A 25,942-nucleotide genomic window follows, 5' to 3' on the forward strand; every position below is an offset into this window, starting at 1 on the left:
TATCGCCTCTATCACCCAAGACAAGACGGGCCGGTCTTCACCCTGGAGCAATGCCTAAATATGCTCCAGGCCTACCACCAGCAAGATGGTCGGCGCCGTGGATGAGGGTGGTTGAGGACCCTGGCGAAGTTCCAAGCTGCTCCCAGCCCACAAGCAAGTAAAATTGCAAGCATGCATGTATGACCTAAAATATCAACTGATGGCCAATAGAACATAAACATCTGATCTCATACAGTAGCTTTTAGATATGCATATATAATTATTTTTATGCAAATGACCATGTCAACTGTATAAGAATGTTCAAGACCCGTGTCCTTTCCTCTAAGGTCAAGGTCACACTAAGGTATTTATTCAAAATGGAATGCTGCATATAAGGACAGAGTACATGTTGTCATGTTCAGGCTGTTACTTTCTCTTGTATGGTCAGATTTTAAAATAGCTTGCCACATGTGTTGGACATACAAAGACAATGTGTTTCGTGCAAGACCCATGTTCCTACCTCTAAGGTCAAGGTCACACTTGGGTGTTTATTCACAATTGAATGCTGCATATAAGGACATAAAGTAAAGGTTTTCATGTCCGGGCTGTAACTTTCTCTTGTTCTATCTCTAGATGAATGATTGTCAAATATGGGAGCATTGTTTGGGATAAGAGTTTTCAGAAATTTTTGTTTGCTTGTTTGACCGTTGTTTAAGAGAAAAAAATGCTTGGGTATTAAATGTTATAGCCATGGTATTAATATGTTTTCGAGATTTGCAAAATCTAACTTTGGTCATTAGTAAAACATTGTTCACATAATCTTTTATTTTAATCTTTGCAATAGAGTGATGCATGGGAAAATAAAGGCACATACTATTTTATTTTAATCTTTTCAATAGAGTGATGCATAGGAAAATCAAGGCACATAATCTTTATTTGAATCTGTCCAAAAGTGTTGCATGGAAAAAACACAGCACATAATCTTTCATTTTAAACATTTTAATAAAGTGATGCATGGAAAAAACAAGGCCCATTACTCTTACTTAAAAGTTTTGAATTACATTTTATGGGTGACTTGGAAAAAAATGGACAAAATTTTATTTGAAAATCTTGAGGCCATTATTTTTGTCTGCCTGTTCTCATGGTTAATTAAGACAACAATTGTTTACTATCTATAGTAAAATTTCTTAAAATATTTCATTATAAAAATGATTAATAATGTCAAAATGAAATGACAAATGTACTAGGTGTTGGTGTTTATTAATCACCATTATACATAGTCATTTTTGCCCTTCACTGATGAGCCATGGTCCTGTCAGCTATCTTTTACAATAACAGCTTCTACCAGTATTTATAAACTTAAAGAGAATAACATGGATTGAACCTTTTCCTTGTGAGGCACATCCATGTAAGCAATAGACTCACTATTAAAATACTGTCTCATGATTTCAGTGGCTAGTATGAACTGACCTGGTGAGTTGAGGCACTAACCTCTGTGACGATGGCGGATTGTGACCCTGAGACAATGCTGGAATGGCTGCAGATAGGCAGCGGGGAGATGCAAGAAATGCAGCATATCGCCCTTGAACAACTGTGCATGCTACGGCTCATCTGACAACGTGGATCGGGTGTTTGAAAGGTGCAGTTATAAAACATGGAAATTTACTCATAACCAAATAAAGCATTAACATTTGGATTCTTGCTTACATAGTGACAAAGCCTAGCTAATATATTAAAGACTTGTAACTGTAAGATCTAAGAATAAAAAAAACTGAAATGTCTGTTGACCCTATTCCCATGTAGTCAATAAGAATATATTTTCCCCTCAAAACACTCACCGGTACTGTAAGACTGGAACTTTATAAGAAAAAATAACATAACATCCATGTATAATTGGTTATGAACATTTTAAGAAATGATTTGGTATAACTTTTGAAAGAGCAATGAGAAATATGGCAACTGATTCCTGATGCTAGTTGCCATGTGTTGAAAATTAGCTGTTTTTAGTCGACCCTGTATGACTTTTATCTGTTTGATACTTCAGTTTCCCACCACGTACATTCTTCTCGCAATCACTTACTACCTTGATGTATCAGCCGAGTGCACTAGACGGATTGTGGCTGTTGAGGGGGCTGTGAAGGCACTGTGTAACTGCCTTGTGCTGGTTGACATGGAGTCTTGGACAAGCAAAGACCTAGCAGAGCAGTGTATCAAGGTAAGTTGTCCATTTCAAGAATTTTTAAACTACCAAGAAGACACAACATGGTTGAGACTCTTCCCCTGATATTATATTCAGTAACCCTGGATGTGATTTGTCCGCTGATTTACGGATATTTGCAGATCAGATGGCTCAAGAAATAATCCATTTCCGCATCTGCACCTTATGCTATAAAAATTGACTTCAGTTTGCACCAAATTCCACCCAAAAGAATGAGGAGTTGCCCCCTTGTCAAAATAGTTTGAAACTATAAGCCTTTTAGCTGTAAGGTCAATCACATCCATGACTTCCATTTTTAACAACTAGCATATTGAAATGTTATCCTAGGCTCCAAGGTGCTTTTTGAAAACTTTGACCTTTGAAACTGCCACCAAAGGGGCCTGGGGCTGTCTTGAACCTTGGGTGTTTCTCTGCTACCCTCTCCCCAACCCCCTGGAAACCCAGTGAAAAGCTAAGGGAAATTTTCTTTCAGTCATTTCACTCCTGAAACATTTAATTTGGTATACAACATTACAAGACGGTCAAACTTTTTATCTGCAGGTGCTAGAACTAGTATGCACACGAGAATCCGGGGCAGTGTTTGAATCAGGTGGGCTGAACTGTGTCTTGCAATTCATTTGCGAACATGGCAGCCAGGTTCATAAAGACACACTCCACTCATGCATGTCCGTCGTCACCCGGCTATGTGGCAAGATAGAACCCAAGGATAGCTCCCAGCAGGAGTGTGTAAGCTCTCTCTCCGCCCTGCTCGATCATGAGGACCATTTTGTGAGTGAGGACCATTTTGTGAGTGACGGATCCCTGCGGTGTTTTGCTTCCCTTGCTGACAGATTCAGAGGGGAGGACCCAGCGCCGCTAGCGGCTTACAGCCTTATTAATGTTCTCCTTCAAAGGCTGTGTCAGGCAGGTGAACCAGGTAATAAATAAATAGATTCTCTCTTGTATAAAAGTATTTTCAGTGTAATTACCTTTCAGATTTATCCATTTTTTAAATAGATATTATAACAAATTATGTGCTTTTGGACACTGTTTAATAAACAATATACTTCATTCAGTGATTAGGAGGTGTTAATGTGTAATTAGGGAAAACTCTGCCATTTATTTATGCAATAACTCACTTTTGATCTTGTCACAAATGTAAGAAACATTGTTTCATATAATATTGCATCTTACTGAGCAATAATTTTTGAGCAATGTATGTCCATGCCAGGTCTGAATACACCCATATCAAGCATGCCAGGGAAAGTGACAATTACGCCAGAAGTGAAGTCAAGTCACAGTGTCTCCACCGTTATCAGCCTGCTGTCCACACTGTAGAGGTTCACCTTCAATCACCCACGATCTACTGCGGTCTGACCTCCCACATGCTATGGAGTGCGGCCTCAAAGATGACGAAAGGTTGGTTCATAGTTGATTTGTCTTTATTAATTTACTGTCATGGTAAAGCAGACACATTGTAAATGAATTGATGTTATCAATAATCCTCATCGTTGTTAGTGTTTTCTCAGGGATTGATAAACATCATGGTATTTTTAGCTCACCTGAGCATGTTGTTTTCAAGCTGAATTTTTCCCTTTGCTCACCATCTGTCATCTGTCTAAAATCTCTTCAAATGACATCTCCTCCTAAACTGGCTGGTAAATTTAGATTAAACTTCTCTGGGAGGTTCCTGGGATGGTTGCCTTTCAAAATTGTTCAAAGAAATGAATTCCATCCAAAAACCTGGATGCCATGACAACCAGAAGGAAAAACTTACAAAACCCATGAGGCTCTAGTCCTTTACTATGTTTGTTCGAACTATGCCCCTGTGGTCACAACTGGCCCAGCCCCAGGGGTCACAAGTTTCTTACATACCATAACATATACTGATATAGGTAAATCTTTTAAAAAAACTCTCGTCTTAAACTGCTTGGCCAAGACCTTTGATATTTTGTATGTAGCATCAAACAGTATTCCTCAATCAATTTTGTTAAAATTGTGACTCATTAAACATAATTGTCCCCACCCAGTGATCAAACCTTATGGCCAAGATATTTGTTGAAGCTACAGCCATACAATTTGGACCATGTGCGTTTCAGAAAGTCAAGCCTCTCCCTGATCAAGAAGATGGTTCACTATATGGAGGCTCCGTTATTGTTGTCTCTGTTAACCATGGCGATGAATCCGTGGGTGGGTACAAGTTTCCCGGCCTCACTGACGGAGGTGCTAAATACAAATGTCCTAGATCACGAGGTGGGTATAGCTGACAATGTAAATGTTGAGGAAGAAGTTCTACAATATACAATTTGATTTTGCTTGTACACATATAATTATGATGATTTCAGAATTTTAGGCCCATTGCTTCCGTCCAAACAGCAGTTAAGGATTGCTTTCATTTTATTTGTGTGTTCATGCTTTATGTACGCAGAAATGCATGCAAGCAAATTTTATGAAAGGCGCTACTGCTTCTAGGGAAATTTGAAAATGTGCCCTCATTTGCATATGATCAGATTTTATAAATCCTTATAGTAAAAACTTATTCATTAGGATGAAAAATTAGGTATATCATTGAACTGATTATTAATTTTCAAAAAAAGCTATATTAATAATATCTGTCATGTGTTTCCGTTCCGGATAGAAAAATCCGACCGGAGGGCGTTTCCATGGAACAAGGCTTGCCAAGTTACCAGCTATGCAGCGTGCCTGAGGGTTGGATTTTTCTATCCGGAACGGACACACATGATAGATATTTTTTTTAGCATGCATTAAATTTCATTTTTTGTGAAGAAAATACAAAAAAAGCCACATTTTTGTACATATCACCAAAAAGTGCGTGCGATGATGTTTACTGACGTCATGTTAATGGAACTTGCATATTGAAATCTCATAATTATGATTACATAAAGTGTATTATAAAAGAAATTGAAATTATTATGTCACAGCGCGTGACTCATCTGGCATGGGGGGGAGCCAGATGGAGTTTTTCAGCAGGGCTGAAATCACCGGAAATGCCTATGCGGTGTGCTAGAAATGTTTGTATAATAGAAAAGCTGATCACTAACATCATATACCATTGGTAAAATGACATAGTGCTGATCCAGTTAGAGGGTATTAATATTGAAACAAACAATGACTTCATAACCCCTTGCAATTTATACAATATGAACATCACGGTTTCGATATACCATACATTACAAGCATGTAAATATTGCAGGATGATGACCACTATGCAAATAATTGAGGACGTGATGAAGGAAGGGGGAGAACTCTTCCTGGACCACTTTGCTCGTCTTGGACTGTTTGGCAAGGTTCTGTCCCTTGCTGGGCCAGTGATGGAGGAGGAGACTGGGATGGGGCCAGAAAAGGTTACCAAATAGTAGATGTTTGTGGTAGCGTTTCTGGTCATGTAACTATTGCCAAGATATTAGACCTTCCATTTTCCCAATTGAAGATGAGACACAAGCATCAATATGAATTTTGTATATATCTATATGCAATTTAAGTTGTGACAAGCAATTTGAAAGCAGAAAATTAAAAAGTTATTCTATCTCTGTTAAATTATTTAAAAAAAATATTTTCAACCATTTGAAGTTAACTGTGATTTCAAATAAGGCCAAAATGTTTTTAATAGTTAGGTCAGGGTTACATCCTTTTCAAAAATAGGTACATGTAGGGAATGTAAACTTTTTATGAGGCTCGATGTTAAAACGTTAATGTCATCATTGTGGAATGATGTAAAAAGAAATCTTCTGTATAAAGATTTAAAGGTTTCAAATTACATATTAAAACACACACAATTTTTTAAATTTTTATTTTTTTACCAACAGAGTCCGACTATAAATGGTAGTGTGGGCGCCTATTTTGTAACTCGAACCTGAAGAAATTTTTAGGCCTTGTTGCATTTTGTTGATAATGAATAAATGGAGGAAGAGGTATTAATAACTCCTCAGAAAAAAAGTTATAATGAATTTCTGAAAACACGGGTACAAATTATTTTATACTGGCAGTACAAGATTATGCGGAAGAAAATAATGAGCATGAAAAAAATGCCAACACCAGAATTTGCTCTAGGATTTTTGGGCTTGGGGTCATGTGGTTGATACATAGAGGTATCTGACTCGGTCCCACGGAAGTCCCTTGCTTGAAAAGTCAGTCAGGGGCTTGTGTTTTTTGCATCATTGAAAAACCTTAACACTCTAAAACCTAATTCAGTAGGAGGACAGTGGGAGTACGGAGATTGTCCAGGGCTGCCCGTACCACTGGCGTGACTGGAGCCTGGTCCAGGGTCGTGACTGCCTCTACCTCTGGAGTGACGCGGCCGCTCTTGAGCTCTCCAGTGGATCTAATGGCTGGTTCCGCTTTATCCTGGACAGCAAGCTTGCCACAATGTACTCCAGTGGCAGTCCTGAAGGTATGCTTATATATATTTATTGATGACTGGGTGTGAGAAAGATACAACTCCTTAATTCTGTGTGGAATTATAAACATTGTTCCCATTCTTCAGAACTTTGTTGTGCCCATTCTTCAGAACTTAGTTATTTAGGTTAACAAATGTATAAGTAAATCTGTTCCTGCATTTCTCATGAAAAAAAAACCCAGTTGATTATTCCTCCATAAATACTAGGGATGGCAACGAGTACTCGAGTACTCGATCGAACGTCCGAGTACTCGAGTACCAAATCATTACTCGAGTACTCAAGATTTTTTTTTTAAAAATCTATAAAAAAAAAAAAATACATCATTTACAGACAAAATATCAGATCTGGTTAGTTGCCAAGAGGACAATTTACGGTCCCTCTAATCCCCGCTGTGTACACAATTGACCTCAATCAATTAGTTGACAGTTGTTGTGATAGTTGCAAACTGTCAACAAAGGACCCCTATTTCAAATTAGCACTGATGTCAATTAGCGGTACTTTCACCTACACAATTCTATTGTTTACCAATTAGAGACCTTTCAATAAACAATGGACGCTAACGAGCGAAAGAGTATCGACCATCACGACTTAATGGGCGTATTTTAACTATTTTTGCAATGATTATCACAATTGATTGGTTGATATTTTAAATCAAGAATTATAAATATTAATGAGGTAAACAACAATTACACAGTACGAAAAACTATCATTTAAAAAAATAATTTGTAGAGTAAACAACTGAACTTCGTATTGAATTTCGTTCACTATTTTTATATATGCTTTTAATTTTCGTTCATTGTAATTCTAATTGTTGTTCATTCCTGCACTGCATACTTGACATTGATATAAAATGAAACGAATAAGACAAATTAAAAGCCTGATTGTTTTCTTTTTATATCATGTTTTGTTAAAATACCTAATGGGAGTTTACTTTAAAGGTGAAAATTACTTATAATACGACCAACGCACAATATACGCCATTAACGATACATGTATACACAATCTTGTCTTCACGAACACATACTGTATTCAATTTTTCCGAGTAACCGAGTACCCGAGTACTCGATCGACCGAGCGTCCAAGTACTCGAGTATTGATTTTACTACACGTTGCCATCCCTAATAAATACACCAAAAAATAACTCATTCTGATAGTCTGTGTCACCATTTAGAAATAACATACCTGTTAATGGCATGGTTGTTTATTTTTCAAATCATTTGGAAGATAAATGGATACGGTTGTGATCTGTTTTATTTCTTTCAAGGTTTGAAATAACTGTTTGATAACCTAATATTTACACCTTAACTTCCATTCCTTAAATGAACCGCCTTTCAGCATTTGCGTTCATCAATTGATGAACGCTACATTTTCTGATATGTTCGGATTGCAATTCATCGCATAACAATATACATGAAAACTATTGATTTTGTTATTGTTTGTATTGTCTCTGCAGGTCCCGTAAAATATAAATCAACATTTTAGAAAGTGTTAATTTATTATATTTTAAATGTATTGTTGCCATAAAGGTTTCAATTTGATTGATCTTTTCCTGCGTTATTGTGACGTCATTTGAAAAAAGAAACTTTTACTTTCCTTAAAGGATTACTGAAGGATTTCCTTAACTGAAATGAATGTATTTTTTAACAATTCTTGAATGAACTATTGGTGTAAATTATATATAAGTAATGAATTGCGGGTTTGATGTCATTATCGGGGATCATACCCCGATAATGATATCAACCCCCAATTCATTCCTTAAATAATATCTGAAATACATCATTGATTTCATTAAATATACACATTTTTATGTTAAAAAACACTTGTTCCTTTCTTTTCTTATGACTTTAAAGACTTACTTTAAGAAAGTACATAAGAAGTTTTATTGATACTGGTCCTGTACTAGCCATTTTTTGTACAGGTGGATCTGACTGTTTAGAGAATCAGGGTGAATTTCTGGAGAAACTTCAGCGAGCCCGAAGCCAGATCAGGCTGGGTACTCCCAGTCATCCTATCTTGTCCACAGTGAACCCTGGCCGTATTCTCGTAGGCAACTGGGTTATATCCTGCAGCAAGGAGGGCGAGCTGCATGTACAGAACTCAAATGGACAGCATGTGAGTATTGACTGCAGTGTTGATGTGTGCCACCGTTTGTTATATATATGCCTTTAGAGAAGGTTATCAAAATATGTCACTGATACTTCACTGTCTGGAATAGTGAAATAATATTTTAATATTATTCACTGTTTTGATAATGTACTGTGGTTTTGCTGCCCAATTCCATGATCATTTCTGGACTGATGTTTTGTGTGTATTTTGGGATTAGATACTATTTGATGTCAAAAAAAGTAGAATAATAAAAAAGAAAAATTGTTGTTTTTAGCTGGACTATTTAAAGAGTAAGGAGAGCTATACTACTCGCCCAAGCGTTGGTGTCAGCGTCACCCCCTTGGTTAAGGTTTTGCGTGCAAGCACACATAGGTTAATATCTCGGCAACTGCTTGAGGTATTGCATTGAGACTTTATGCAATGGTACTCAACCATCCAACCTACTAAATCAATCAAGTTAGATAACTCTAGTTTGCATTTAATGCAAAATAATTGCCCTTTATTATTAGACTTAGAAATTCTGGTTAAGGTTTTGCATGTAACCACTTTTAAGTCAATACCACAGCGAATACATCATGTATTGCATTATAACTTTACACACATGCTCCCAACCATTTAATCTTCTTATTTAATCAAGTAAGATAACTCTATCTTTCATATTATTTTAATTTTTGCCCCTTTATTATGCGACTTAGAAATTCTGGTTTAGGTCTTGCTTGTTAGCACACATAGCAGACAACGCGAAAACTTTCACAGGACAATTTACCTGTCGCAATGTTACAAACAGTATTCGGTTACATCAGCCTAAACCTTGATTTTAAGCCTCTTTTTTTAAATAAGTTTTGTAATTCCCCATTATAACAGGTTTAGATCTTTTTGGTTAGATTTGTCCTACAGTACTATAATAAATTACAAAAAAAAGCTAAACATCATGTAAAAAAAAAAAATCAATATTCGAATCTTTTGTCATAATTTTTTTCTTCCCTTGCCTCCAAAAAAAACCTCATATCTGGTTCGCCTACCCATGGAACAGCTAGATCTTACTCTTTTAATTAATCTTTAAATTAAAGATACAGTAAAGTTATAAAATGTAACGAATTGTACTACAAGTCAAACTCAGACACAACATTTATGCAAAACCGAAAGTAGATTTCTTGTTATAGGCAATGTTAAACAGAGCGGAAAGAAAGTCAGCTCGATATATTAATCATCATATTTAAATTAACACGATTGCGGGAACCACTTCGCCGAAAATAAATACATACGGAATTTTGTAATTTCCGTAAAATAAAAGTATTATAGTATGAGCTGAGATCGGAACCTTATGCGTTTTATCGGTTTTTACGGAAACATGTCGAAACGGGGTTTACAAATTGTGATACACAGATTAACACGCTGAATAATCATGATATAATAGTTTAAAATAACATTTATTTAGAAACTGAAAGTAAATTTTCCGAAAATTAAACGGTGCTGACTGTAATTTTTCACCGGACATTGTGACCGACCAAAACAAAAGTTTCGTCGGTCAAAATGGAAATATACAGGACATGTCCGACTGTCCGACGGACATTCGCATTGTCTGACATAGGATAATATCTCGGCAACTAATTGATGTATTGCATTGAGGCTTTATACAATGGTTTTCAACCACCCAACCTAATTGAATAATCAAGTTAGATAACTGTGTTTTGCAAATAATGGCCCTTTATTTATGATTACTTAAAAATTCTGGTTAAAATTTTGCATGTAACCACATTTATGTTAAAATCTCAGCACATCATGTGTTGCATTAAAATCCAATCTAACAGTGATCCATTCATGTTTCACCAAAACTTTCAATCCTTACACTGAAAGGCGGCGGAATAGTCGAGCGCGCTGTCTCTGTGACAGCTCTTGTTATTTAACCATTAGTAACGGTTTAAGTTATAAAACATTAATTTTTAGAACAGAAATATGAAAATCTGTGATCTGATCTTTTGTCAGCATCTTTTATCATTGGTTTGCAGATATTTACGCAAAATTTGCTCTTTCCAAGACAAAAAATAATAAAGTTGTAAAAACGGTATATCTATGAGAGTGCAGCTTTAAAAAAAGATGACCATTATTGAATGATTGTGTCAAACTGAAAAACTGTACATTGCAATAAATGTTCATTTAATCGTCAGCCCATATGTTAACGTTGACCCATTCAAAACTAACTCTCAAATCCAGCCCTAGGGTACACAGCTTAATATGATATATATGCTGTAAAAATACATGTGCATTTATTATTCTTACAGGATGGCTGGTTTCATGCCAGATGTTCAGAAATGGTGTCTGATATTCCAAGGCAGCGATCGAGCAATCGTGAACAGAAGCGTCAGATACAACTATGAAGTCAATCTTCAAAGACCGGTATGATTATGTTTTACTTAGGGATGGCAACGAGTAGTAAAATTGATACTCGAGTACTCGGACAATATTCCGAATTAGTACTCGGTACTCGATTACTCGGATAACTTACAATTGGTTTTTGGGAAAGACAAGTTAGTGTATACATGTATTGGTCATGTATATTGTGCGTTGGCCGTAATATTGGCCATTTCATTTTTAAATAAGACTGTCATTATGTACCTTAACAGAGAAATCAATAAAAAGGAAACAAATACTGTTTCATGCTTTTAATTTGTCGTTTTTATTTCATTTTATAGGTATATATGTGCTACATTATAAATGGAAAGTAAACCTCGGATCATATTCGAGCATTGAGATGATCGAGACTACGCTCAATAATGAAGAACATTCAGAATTACAATTAACGAAAATTAAGTTGTTTACTCTACGAAATACTTTTTAAAAATGACAGTTTTTCATTCTGAAATATTGTTCTTTTTCTCATTAATATTCATTTTTCCATGATTAAGATATCCACCAATCAATTGTGATAATCATTGCAAAAAATACGCCCATTCTGGAATCATTGCATGTAACGGTCGTTACTAATTCGTTCGTCAACGTCCATTGTTTAGTGAAAACACACTATTGGTAAACAATACAATTCTCTAGGAGATGTACCGCTATCAAAACAGTTAATTGACATCAGTGCAATTTGGAAATGAGGGCCCTCTGTTGACAGTTTGCAACTACCACAACAACTGTCAAATGATTGATTATGGTCAATTGTGGGGATTAGAGGGGCAGTAAATTGTCGGCTTGGAAACACGAAAGATCTGATACTAACATCTGTTAATTGTGGATTTGGTGAATTTTATAAAATAAAATTATATTTTTTTCGAGTACTCTAGTAATGATTTGATACTCGGGTACTCGGATGATTGATCGAGTACTCGAGTACTGAGGTACTCGTTGCCATCCCTAGTTTTACTGTTCAAAATGTAATCAAAGTTACTTTGTACTTCATACTTCACACAGTTGTTCAGGACCATTAAACAATAAGGTTACATAACTCCATATCCTCCAATATACAAGTTATGGTCCCTGATTGACTTAAGAACTTCGGTTAAGGTTTTAGTTTCTATACATATAGTTTCATCTGCATTGATAGAGTGGGACATATAGTTTCACCTGCATTTATAGAACAGGACAATCATATAGTTTCACCTGCATTCATAGAACAGGACATATAGTTTCACCTGCATTCATAGCTTGGGACATATAGTTTCATCTGCATTCATAGAATGGGACATATAGTTTTACCTGCATTCATAGCTTGGGACATATAGTTTCATCTGCATTCATAGAATGGGACATATAGTTTCACCTGCATTTATAGAACAGGACAATCATATAGTTTCACCTGCATTCATAGAACAGGACATATAGTTTCACCTGCATTCATAGAAAATGACATAGTTTCACCTGCATTCATAGAACAGGACATATAGTTTCACCTGCATTCATAGAACAGGACATATAGTTTCACCTGCGTTCATAGAATGGGACATATAGTTTCACCTGCTTTCATAGATTGGGACATATATTATCATCTGAATTCAAAGAATGGGACATATAGTTTCACCTGCTTTCATAGATTGGGACATATAGTTTCACCTGCATTCATAGAACAGGACATATAGTTTCACATGCATTCATAGAATTGGACATTTAGTTTCACCTGCATTCATAGAATTGGACATTTAATTTCACCTGCATTCATAGAATTGGACATATAGTTTTCACCTGCATTCATAGAACAGGACATATAGTTTCACATGCATTCATAGAGCAGGACATATAGTTTCACCTGCATTCATAGCTTGGGACATATAGTTTCATCCGCATTCATAGAATGGGACATATAGTTTCACCTGCATTTATAGAACAGGACATATAGTTTCACCTGCATTCATAGAAAATGACATATAGTTTCACCTGCATTCATAGAACAGGACATATAGTTTCACCTGCATTCATAGAACAGGACATATAGTTTCACCTGCATTCATAGATTGGGACATATATTATCATCTGAATTCAAAGAATGGGACATATAGTTTCACCTGCATTCATAGAACCGGACATATAGTTTCAATTGCTTTCATAGAACAGGACATATAGTTTCACCTGCATTAATAGAACGGGACATATTGTTTCACCTGCATTCATAGAACAGGACGTATAGTTTCACCTGCATTCATAGAACAGGACATATAGTTTCACCTGCATTCATAGAATGGGACATATTGTTTCACCTGCATTCATAGAACAGGACATATAGTTTCACCTACATTCATAGAACAGGACATATAGTTTCACCTGCATTCATAGAACAGGACATATTGTTTCACCTGCATTCATAGAACAGGACATATAGTTTCACCTGCATTCATGGAACAGGACATATTAAGTTTCACCTGCAGCGTAAGGGCATTGGATCATTGGAGTCCAGTATGTTCTGTGTCTTGAGGAGCATTTGTCCACTTATCACCAAATTTGGTCAGAATGTGGATGGGCATAATATATGGCATAAGTTAAATCAAGCCATATTGCCTAGGTCAATTGCAGACATTTGAACCTCTGGCAATGACAGAGAGGTATATTTGGGTCTACAAGTCGGTAAATTGGGTTAAAAAGCGATAGAATTTCTTAATCCCTTTTATTTTTAAGTCAAAAACAATGATGGACATAATGTTAACAAAATCTTGATGGTTGTTTATATTTTTAGATATTCTGAAAATACGCATGAAATACGTCATGATTAAAATAGTTCAGGGTCTTTGATGTCGGTGTTTTATGTCTGGCTAGTGAAATATGAAGTTTATATTAAGACGAGCTCTTGATAATTCAATCAGACTGCCAAACAGGTCTAGAGTAGACGACTGCAAAATTGTGTATGTTAATGTTCTATTAGTAGAATGCCAATTAACAAAGAATGCTGAATAGTAGGATGCCGGTGGTTCTGAGTGCCATAACTCAGCAACGATCTCGGGCTAGGTGTCAAGTTATTTCACAGATTGTTTATTGCACCATTTTCTTAAAATGACAGATTATGCGGTATTAAGGCATGGTTGATTATATTGAGGGTTTTCAAATGAAATTTTAAGGCCAAAAATTGATCAGATTATTTTTGTCAAGAGCGGTAGTTTCCGTCGGGTGAGCAGTAGAGCGGTAGGGGGTCTCACATACTGTTGATTTTACATACTGCCGGTAGAGTTCACATGTCTGCAATTGAAGATGATGGCCATTTGATTATAGAAATAACCTAATTTCAGTCTTTTACGATCAATAACTTTAGAAGTCTTTGTTAAATCATCACCAAATTTGATCAGAATGTGTATGGACATCATAACTTGGAAAATTTGGCACACAGCCATATTGCTCAAGTTACTCAAGAGTTATCACCCTTTGACTATAGAAACTCTCTAAAAAGGCATAATATCCGTAAGTATGACAAACCTCCTCTTTGGCACTGCATAATTATAACCCTTTAATTGGGAAAGTGTATTAAAAAAAATCATCATTGTATTTCTTGCAAGAGGTCTTAATTTCTATCTGATCCCAGTCACGTTTAAAAATGTTGAAAACCACTCGGTGAATCGTTAAGGCTGGAATCTTTGTTTTTCCAAAGATTGAAAGAGCACAAACGAAAAGCAATTTTGTATGTACAAAGTTGAGAAATAACCCAGCATTCTAAAATCTTGCATTCATTTCAACTTATTAATAGGCAACAAGTATGGGGAATTCCCTTTGAAACCAGATCATTATATACATTATGGGCATGCCTATTATACTTAAAATAATTTGAATACAAGATTTGAAATATGATCTCATTTAACAATTACCTTTTGAAACTCATGATCTTACACACAATTAGGTTATGTATCAGAAATGAAGTCAAATAAATGCTTGATTTAAACATGTGTATATTTTAATTAAAAAAGTAAACAATAATCCACTACATGATATATAAATGCAATATACATCTTAAAGGAACTATTAATTCCATAAATTTAACCCATTTTAAAATAAATCATGAATAGGGGTGACTGTTTGTACTTTTGCTGCCCAGTATGACTGGGGTAGGGGTGACTGTTTTCGCTATCGCTGCCTGATATGATGGGGGTATGGGGGTAGGGATGACTGTTTTCCCTGTTTCTGCCTGGTATGATGGTGGTATTGGGTATGGTTGACTGTTTTCACTGTCGCTGCCTGGTATGATGGAGCTATTGGGGGAGGTGTGACTTTTTTCCCTGTTTTTGCCTGGTATGATGGGGCTATTGGGGGAGGTGTGACTTTTTTCCCTGTTTTTGCCTGGTATGATGGAGCTATTGGGGGAGGTGTGACTTTTTTCCCTGTTTTCGCCTGGTATGATGGGGTTATTGGGGGAGGTGTGACTTTTTTCCCTGTTTTTGCCTGGTATGATGGGGCTATTGGGGGAGGTGTGACTTTTTTCCCTGTTTTTGCCTGGTATGATGGGGCTATTGGGGGAGGTGTGACTTTTTTGCCCTGTTTTTGCCTGGTATGACGGGGGTATTGGTGTAGGGATGACTGTTTTCGCTATCGCTGCCTGTTATAATGGTGGTATTGGGTAGGGATGACTGTTTTCGCTGTCACTGCCTGGTATGACGGGGGTATTGGTGTAGGGATGACTGTTTTCGCTGTTTCTACCTGGTATGACGGGGGTATTGGTGTAGGGATGACTGTTTTCGCTATCGCTGCCTGTTATAATGGTGGTATTGGGTAGGGATGACTGTTTTCGCTGTTGCTGCCCAGTTTGATGGAAGTATATGGGTAAACACCAATACAAATTAGTTTTTTTTTTCGAATTTTAGATGGGAAGTTGATAAATGTACATGTTTCTTTAAATTTAGTAAATTTTTATGCCCCCTTTTGAAAAAAGTGGGGTATATTGTTTTGCACATGTCGGTCGGTCGGTCGGTCGGTCTGTCTGTCTGTCGGTCGGTCGGTCGGTCGGTCGGTCGGAATACCAAATGGTTTCCGATCAATAACTTGAGAACGCTTTGACCGAGGGACCTCATACTTGGTATGTGTATTGGTCATCACCAGCAGATGAACCCTATTGATTTTGAGGTCAGTGGGTCAAAGGTCAAGGTCAGTGTGACCTTTACATGAAAAACGGTTTCCGATCAATAACTTGAGAACGCTTTGACCCAGGAACCTCATACTTGGTAGGTGTATTGGTCATGACCAGCAGATGAACCCTATTGATTTTGAGGTCAGTGGGTCAAAGGTCAAGGTCAGTGTGACCTTAACATGAAAAACGGTTTCCGATCAATAACTTGAGAACGCTTTGACCCAGGGACCTCATACTAGGTAGGCTTATTGGTCATGACCAGCAGATGAACCCTATTGATTTTGAGGTCAGTGGGTCAAAGGTCAAGGTCAGTGTGACCTTTACATGAAAAAACGGTTTCCGATCAATAACTTGAGAACGCTTTGACCCAGGAACCTCATACTTGGTAGGTGTATTGGTCATGACCAGCAGATGAACCCTATTGATTTTGAGGTCAAAGGTCAAGGTCAGTGTGACCTTAACATGAAAAACGGTTTCCGATCAATAACTTGAGAACGCTTTGACCCAGGGACCTCATACTAGGTAGGCTTATTGGTCATGACCAGCAGATGAACCCTATTGATTTTGAGGTCAGTGGGTCAAAGGTCAAGGTCAGTGTGACTGTAAGCTGAAAAAAGGTTTTCTGATTGTCCATATTTTATTTTCTTATATAGTAGACAGTAGAAATTTATATGTCACTAAATGCATGAGTTGAAGTATCAGTTTTCAGTGAACATCTAGTTAATTTTACATTTAATACTTGCAATGTTATGTTCTTAATAATCTGACCAACATATAAGCTAGTTTTTTTATTAACAATGTTAATTTATTTTGCCATTTTAATTTTTAATTAATTAAAAAGCTATTATTGCTTGCTGGTGTATTTTATATTAGATACATGACTAAAAATTATTTTAATATAATTAATTTTTACATGTTGTAATTGGTATTTTTGCCAATGATTTCAACTAAAATTGGACATGAAATGACATATGTGTTTAAAAATAATATGGGGTGTCATATAAGTAATTGTAGGTCATATACTTTAAAGAAGAAAAGCTGAAATTGAGATAAAGATGACCAATAAGTAATTATTTTACAATATACTGAAAATATATGGTACCAGGTCTAATAAATTTGAATGGCAAATAAGAAATATGATTTGTATGTAAAGAAAGACCTACACACATGCACTATAAATGATAACATACACAACAGTTACTATGCTTAAATGCTTCCTTTTTGACAGATGTATATATAGACATGTACAAGATTGTTTAAATTCTGAACCGTAAAGTAAATTTCAATGGCAAATAAGAAACTATGATTTCAATGTAAATAATTGATCCTCTCCAGTATATGGTTAACAGCCTATGAAGTGGGATGGGTTAAATATTGTGTTTAAAAAAGAAAGTAGACCTTTCTGAATTAATAGTTTACATTTTGTCAGCAACATGATGAACATGAAATAATAAAGATTTTGATTTTATGTGCCTTGCTGCTGGACGCTTATAAACTAAGTTTAAAACATCAAGCTATGGATAGTGATAGGGAGAGTGAGAGCCTGTTTTCACTGCGGCTGTCCCGGGTGATGGGGGATATAGGGGTCAACAGATGGATGATAAGAAGGAGGAGGAGAACACATTTGAGGATTGAGACTATGCACAGTGTTAATTGCTTGTTAAGTGATATAAATTTAACTTCATACGTATTTGGTAGTCAGAGTGAAGGCACCACAACACCTGGGATGGAATCTGACACTGACTACTTGCGTTGTGATAACAGTGAACATGTGGCTCTTTACTGGGCAACCTGGCAGTATGGAAAGCCAAATCTGCTGGTGTTAAAGAATGAGCTCACTCCTCCTCAACACTGCTACTTACAGAGACTTAGAGGTGACTGCCCACTGCCAGCAGTACAACCAGAAGGACCTGATGATGTTCTAGATGGGGAAGGGAGAATAATATTGACTAATACAAGAGTCGAATACCAGGACTTGGTACAGCAACAAAGTGAATCTGGTGAAATAATAAGACATGGCCCATCAATGTCAAATGATGAAAGATTTGACATTGTCAATGGATACCATTGTAGCAAGCTGCCTGAAGAATGCAAGTTCATGTTCCACAGACCACGCCCTGGACACTGGCCAAGACCTGAAACATTGGCCAGTGCCAGGGAGACTGGAGTATTCCTAGTGCCACAGGGCTACACAGAGAGCCCATCTAAACACTCATTGTGTAGATCTAAAGCATTAATGATCCCTTCAAAGTTAACAAGTTACCCTTATTCAAGATGGCAGTGGAGGTTTTCAACTTCATTAATGGAACGGCTTTTAATGTTTGATTTTAACACTGTTCAAGTGAAGGTATATACACTGACAAAAATATTGAGAAAAACGTGTTTCAAACCTGTGTTTGATGACAGATTCAGCACATTTCATATTAAAACAGCAATGCTATTTACAATAGAAAACTATCCTACAGAAATATGGAGGGAAAACAAGATTGTGAAATGTGTGTGTCTACTTCTGACAACACTGAAAAGATGGTTTAAACAAAAATACTGTCCCCATTTCACAATATCTGGAGTTAATCTGTTTGTTGGAAAGTTGCATAATTGGGAACTTCCAAACCTATGCAGCATTATTTCACATCTCATCAACACAAAACTGCAGTGTTTATTTTGCATTCATATGGACAATATTGATGTGAGATTGCTTCAATGCTCAAATCTTGAAAATTTATCATATGAGCATGTGGGCACAAGAAACTGTTGTGATGTTCTACAGGAACTACTGTTTGATGAATTAGATTATTTGACTATTGTTTTAGAGGGATTGATAACTGATTGTTCAGCTGATGACATTGAAAGGCACTATTTCATTCTACAGAGTATGTCTGATTCATCAAGTGACCTTGAACAGGAAGTAGTTTCTATGCTGACCCCATTCCTATGCAGCACCCTTGCTTCCATGCTGGCTTCAAGGTGCATCTATCTGGAACAACCAATCACACAGGATATCTTCAACTGGTACCAGCGGTCTCTTGACTCGGACCTTATGTCCAGTAGGTTGAAATTTGCCTCCATGTTATACTGCAGAGGGCAGTATGAGGAAGCTGCAGAAGTACTGACTTACTGTGAAGGGCTGCTAGGGCCAGAAGTGTTGCAGTGCTGTGAACATTCTGAAAGGAAATACCTGGAACCAAGCACTGAGTATAAGAAAAAGTTCATAGTCATCTCAAACACAGAGATTCGGAAGAAATACATAATGATGTGTATATCCTTCATAAAGGAAGAAATAAACTGTATTCCACAACATCTTGCATTTGAAATGCTGAGAAGTATAGAAGGTGAAGACAGATTACCTAGTGACAAGTGGAAGAACAATGTGGTCATTGACTGTGTTCCATTCCTTTATTACTTACAGCATCTCACCTACTGGGAGCTACACCAACCCATGAGAGAACAAGCAGCCCTTCATAATCTGCATGAGTATACAATGGGGACAGATCAAGGCCACATTGACACAGCCCACAACATGCTGGGCCACTGCTATGAACTTCAGAACAGGCTGGACCTGGCTTGGATGTGCTACAACAGATCAATGGAAATCTATGACAGAGACAATGTTTCCATCTGGCATGCAGCCAGGATCCTACATCAGTTTTTATAAAGCTGATATCCACATTGACACAGCCTTAACCATTCTTAGACATGAGTTTCATAACATGCAATGCTTGGATGTGCTACAGCAGAATATTGAAGATACATAACGGAGACAATGTCTCAATTTGGCATGTTGCCAGAACACTCAAAAAGTTTTTACATTCAAACATAACTGCTACTTTTAAACGTGTTATTGCATTGCCTTAATGTGTTATTTCACCACTTACCGGTAATACATGTTTACAGATGTAAAACTTTATTTTGTTTGTGTGTTCTAATTATCAGAAACCAGATTAAATAGTGAAAGATGAAAAACAACAATTGCATATTGTTCACTTATTTCTAAGAAAAAATTGTTGCCACAAAAAGAAGTCTTTAAACAGACAATATAATCTTGTGGGTAGATGACGTTAATATTGTAAAGTGGTAAACACTCTCTTGTGCATAGACTAAATATTGATAATCAAAAATTATAAGTACAAGATCTCATTGAAAATACACCAAGCAGTAGTAGAGTGTACTAGTACACTCTGTCATATTACAAGATGTATCAAGTTTTAGAGCAATCTCTCTTAAATTGTAGAAGTCGCTTGCTCCAGAAACTTCAATAATAATCTGTGAATTAATCTAAGTTAAGGGGCACATTTCCCTTACATGGCTTTGCTGAAACTGATTGAACATTTATTTAGCACTCGAACCCAAGGTGAGCAAGTGTACAAAGCATAGAAAAAACTCTCCTAGACTGTGGAAGTAGTTTGCGCCACTCATATTATAGCCGTAAATGTGTAGATCAACTACAAGGGCAAGTTAATTTAAACCACATTGCCGCAATTTATGAGACCAATGTCAGACACTTATATACTTCATGGTGAGCCTGTGTACTAAGTTTCAGACCATCTCTTATAATATGTGGTATTAAACCTAAAAAAACCTATATTGTATTAAAGTGACTCAGGTATAGGGCCTTGCCTCTAAAACGAATTGGTCATGCAACTAACACAAATGTTCAAGGCACTTGTTTCTTTGTAATTTGTTGCAACACGGTTGCAAAACAATCCATTCAATCTGTTCGCAGAAGTAGTTTGCTCAACAAATGTTTGCAACAAACGTAAGGCCGACAAACTGAAATGCTAACTGCCAAACAGATAAACACGCCCACCCACACGTGCGGTAATGCGCACCCACACGTGCGAACCCCCCCCCCCCCCCCCCCCCCCCCCCCCCAAACACACACAGACACGCACACACGCACACACACACTTTTGCCTTTCACTGACCTTCACATATGAGGCCCTTATAATGCAATTGTTTTGTCTAGATGTTTTAAAATGTCAATGGCCAAATGTTATCACAGGTTTGATTTGAAAATGAAATACCACATGTACATTGATTTCTTTTGATACTGTATGATTGGTCGGTAAGTACAAAATGTCTCTTGAATAGAATTTTTGTGAAGTATCTGAACTCATGATCAATCCTGTAGTAATATTAGTAAAACATTAAAAAGACGAAACTTTTCATAAGTTAATATGACACAGCAATGATGACTAATTTACAACTTATTCATAATAAGCATTAAAAGCTATCTGATAACCAATTTTAAAGCACTCAGTATATAACCCCACGTTTAGATAGCTACTTGTATAATAGCCAACTGAACCTTAAAGTGACACAATTTTCCCCGCTTAATGTAATCTAGCCTGTATTTGTTTTAATCTTGGTGTAAGATTATGCTTCGATTTTCCATAGATCTACATTGTATCACATTGCTTTCAAACAAAGGCTGTTGCTGTTTTCAAAAATGACTGCCATACATTTAAACATAAATGTTTGATTCACACGGCGATATACTAAATTCTTATACTAAAACATTCATTTGTTCTAAATCACATTAAAGAATTCTTGATCGATAATTTGCATTGTTTGCTAAAACTGGTCATACTCCACCTTGAATAAAGCGTCTAATGTAAAACAAAAAGGTTATTCTTACTTAATTCTCACTTAAAACAGATTGACTTATGACAATTGGAATGACGCTAAGTCACCCGATGAAATATAATGCAAACATGTATATAGTTTTCATTGTTAGTTGCACAAGGTCCATGTTAATAATTGCAGCATACAAAGTGAAGCAATGATCAAGTACATTAATTTTTGAGTCGCCTGACTAGGCGACATATAATGGTTACTTTTGTCCGCGGCGGAAGCCGTCGCGTCTCGTTTTCACTTGTCCGGAGCATATCTCATAAACTATATGTGGTATCATCTTCAAATTTTATATGTTGATAGATCTCATTGAGGGCAAGTGCATTGCTTAAGAACTGTTACTCTTGCTTTCATATTTTCAGAGTAATTGCCCTTGGTTAATTTTCATGTTTTACGTTTTGTCCGGGGCATATCTTGTAGAATATAAGAGTTATCAACTTGAAACTTCATATGTAGATAGATCTCATGGAGTGCAAGTGCAGTGCATAATAACAGTAACTCTTGCTTTCTTAGTTTTAGAGTTATTGCCCTTTGTTCATTTTCATGCTAAAGGCTCACTTAATAAATATTTCTTGAACTTGTTACTTAAATGTCTGTATTTTATGACAACTTATAACAGATCATATGTATACATTGAGGTATACTGTTCGTATTTTCCAGTTTGAAGTGGCAGCTTATGCCTGTGTTCCGAATTTCTTCTATCTTGCGGTCACCCTGCTGTTTGGACTCATCGTTGTCATCTTGGCAAAGTTCAGCTTTGGACGAGCTCTTATTCTGAAAGTAAGTAGTCTTAAGCTGTAAGGGACACTGTGCAGCATGGCGTAAAGCTGCAACTTTGTGTTGGATTAGCTCAAATTAGGCATGAACGATTAGAGGAGTTCTTTTTGGCTCATTTCTTGAAATACTGCACTGTCAACAGTCCCTGTCTAAGGTAGATATTGAGCAATTCAGTTCTTACCTTGTGTGTGTTTTAATGGAAAGGGTTGAGATGTTTTCTTAGAATACAACCTAAATTTACAGCAAATGAAATTGCAGATAGGCAATCATTAAGTTTTAGGCTCAACCTTTTCACTATCACAGGTGTTTTAAATCCGATTTAAAGTGGACAACATGTTAGCAAATGAGGTTGTATTCTAAGTTCTTTAGATAACCTGAATTTGCAACGTTCACTCTGTCCATGTTTTATCATTAAGATTACTTGCATGTCATCAAACTATTACATAATATTGGTGTTATCGTCGTTGGAATTGTTGTCGAAGATCTAAAATTAAATTCTATAATGCAACTGTATACCCATGTTGCCAGAGACATATGCACAAGTAAAGCAAAGCCCATATCTCCAGCTTTAATAACTTTGAGTCAGATCCCTGTTTTTACTGAAAGAAAAAATACTTGGTTAGTCAGCTGTATCTATATCCTATCCTATGTATGAATAGATAGTAGTCATGAAAACGTATACGATAATGCATTATGCTTATGCATGAATTCATTTTCTTTCCACAGTATCCACACATATTTACGTTCGGAGTGTTCAAACAAGGAGGACCTTCCAAGAAACAGGTAAAGTGTGATATAAGTAGACAATGAGGGATATGACCATTTCAGTGAAACAGTAATAGAAACAATGAGTTATTGTGAATATGACTTTATCCTAAAATATATCTTTACCTTTTGTATTTCAAGGTCAAAACATTAATGGTTGAATTTAAATCCATTATAAAATCCATCCATTTTTAAGGCATCACGTGTATTATATGCAAGTTATAGAGTATAACGTTTATTTATAAATAGTTGCTTATTTAAGGCGCCCTGAACCTGTTTTAAAGCTTCTCCTGTGTTCATATTTGTACGTTTTTCATGTTGGTCGGACAACCGGACAATATTCAATGATGATGATGATGATGATGAACATGATGATGAGGTGGTGGTGGTGATGATGATGATAATGATGAAGATAGTGATGATGATGATGATGATGATGATGATGATGTACATGATCACTGATCTGTTTCAAAATATTGTCTTATGTTTAAATGTTGTAAATGTTGTAAAAACATGACCTCACATTAATCGTAGCTTACCAGTCTGTCATGATTATCAGTATATACTGCTCATAACCTCTGCTTAATATGAGGACCACAGCTGTAACTGCATTAGAATGTGCAGCAATACCCCTTATTCTGGCTGAAATGGTTGGTAAATTTACCACCTTGAATTAATAAGGATAAGGGACAAGAGTTGGCATCTCTCTAGGGTGTTCTCTTGTTATTAAAACTGATTGATATTTTCCCGACAGATGGAGACAGGGACATTTAGCATCACTGTGGTTGGCAAGGGTTGGAAGGAGAAGCTTCCTGATGCCGACACAGAGCATGACACAGCCCCCGACACCCAGATGATTGTGCGGGTGTCGGGCCCGGAAGCGGGATATGTTGCCACGCCAATTGTCATGGTTCAGTGCGGCTGTACTCTGCTGAAGGAAATCTCCCAAGACAAATTTAGGTATGATTAAAGTTGCGTTCTTACTACCAAAGAAACAGTACCGTAATTAATGCAACTGTTTAAATATATTAAAAATGATGAATAAGTATCGATAACAATAATTCTTATAAAGAATACAGAGATTCATTTAAAAGAAAGGTGCTTAGAACACGATATTTCTACCTTATGACACTATCGTTGATCGCTGTTAATATTTTTGGACCCACCAGTCATTTAATATTTGTGCATTGTTTTGTATTTTTCAATAGTTTATTATTTAAGGCAAAGCAAACATATAAAAGCCTTTTATAAAGCAATGAACCTTCAACACTGTTGTAAAAAGTATTAAAACTTCTATTCATTCTTATATAGATTCTCATAGAAGCCATTAAGGCCTTATAAGATATAACAGATTAGTATGTTATTTATTTTAAATATCTCTCAGGGGTGGTGTGTACACAACAGCCATGCTTTTCCGAGAAACAAGCCTGATTGAACGACTCATCAAAAACAACATCAAGTTTGAAGTTGTGAAGGAACAATTCCCACTGTGAACAATAGCTGGGCCAAAATTACCATTCCTTGGTGAACAATAGATGGGCCCAAATTCTTGTCCATCTGTGAACAATAGCTGGGACCTCACTATCAAAACTAGCTTTACCTTTGCCATCTAATGTCATTTGTTATGACATTATGTCATGTGAGCCTTTTGTATGTAAACTTCTATTTTTACAAATTATGACATGCCTTTGTAAAGAAAACAATAAAGAGTATGTTTATATTACTTAAGTAAAATAATTGAGGCTCTTCGGATTCATAAGTCATATTTTAAAGCTTTCTAAACCGATGCTTTGAGGTACAATATAAGGTACCTGTATACTATACTATACATAATATATAAATACTAATATATATATAATATTAACTACATGTATATCTAGTAATTTTTGCAATCAAAAGTCACACAGTAATTGAAAATGTGTTGTAAAGCTGGTTACAACTGGTGTTTGCATTATTTCTAAACGACATTTGCAACAAAATGACAGCTAATGTAAGCAAACAATAAATACAGAATTAATTGATTAAACTTGAAAGTTATGTAATGGTAAAAATCATATATGTATAAAACTGTGTTCAGCATAATAAAATAAGCCTCGGGTAACAGTATTTCCCTCATGTTGACAATATGTACTGTCACACTGGAAGCCATGCAATATTTATATTATCGGAGAGCTTGTTGAGCAATATACAATACTAATGCACCAGTCAATTGTAACCACGGCCCCCCCCCCCAGGTCCGGGAAAATCCCCGCCTGGCGTGGGACAAACTGAAGGTCAAATGCCCCCGCACCCAAGAGACTATATAAGGCCCAATCTTCGCTAAATTTGGCGCTATGACAAAACCACCGAGGTCACCCGGCCCTGCGGGGGCACCTGGAAAGTAAACACAGCCCTTTTCCCCGGCTATCCCCGGTATATCCCCGGACCTGGGGGGGCCATGGTTACAATTGACTGGTGCATAACCATGGTACATAAATTCGTCTGAAAATAATAAAATCATAATGGCAGGAAGAAAGCCTAACTTCCATT

The 25,942-nt window shown here is 36.5% G+C and overlaps 1 protein-coding gene across 2 annotated transcripts; it reads left to right on the forward strand.

Moving 5' to 3' along the window:
• LOC128208908 (E3 ubiquitin-protein ligase HECTD1-like) lies at nt 1-25,200 on the forward strand. Of its 2 annotated transcripts, XM_052912606.1 has the most exons (11): nt 1-157; nt 1,432-1,618; nt 2,024-2,194; nt 2,738-3,113; nt 3,408-3,595; nt 4,276-4,429; nt 5,391-5,541; nt 6,392-6,587; nt 8,513-8,706; nt 10,983-11,097; nt 22,532-22,651. In XM_052912606.1, exons 7-10 carry the CDS (start codon nt 5,392-5,394, stop codon nt 11,076-11,078), a joined length of 636 nt encoding a protein of 211 aa, XP_052768566.1. In that variant the 5' UTR covers nt 1-157; nt 1,432-1,618; nt 2,024-2,194; nt 2,738-3,113; nt 3,408-3,595; nt 4,276-4,429; nt 5,391; the 3' UTR covers nt 11,079-11,097; nt 22,532-22,651. The 2 variants fall into 2 exon arrangements, with proteins under 2 accessions (XP_052768566.1, XP_052768567.1); XM_052912607.1 differs by lacking the exons at nt 1-157; nt 1,432-1,618; nt 2,024-2,194; ... (4 more) ...; nt 6,392-6,587; nt 8,513-8,706 and adding exons at nt 23,375-23,431; nt 24,168-24,373; nt 24,798-25,200 and having other exon boundaries at nt 10,986-11,097.
• The last annotated feature ends 742 nt before the right edge of the window (nt 25,201-25,942 follow it).

Source organism: Mya arenaria, chromosome 11, assembly GCF_026914265.1.
Source record: "Mya arenaria isolate MELC-2E11 chromosome 11, ASM2691426v1".
Taxonomy (NCBI): Eukaryota; Metazoa; Mollusca; class Bivalvia; order Myida; family Myidae; genus Mya; species Mya arenaria.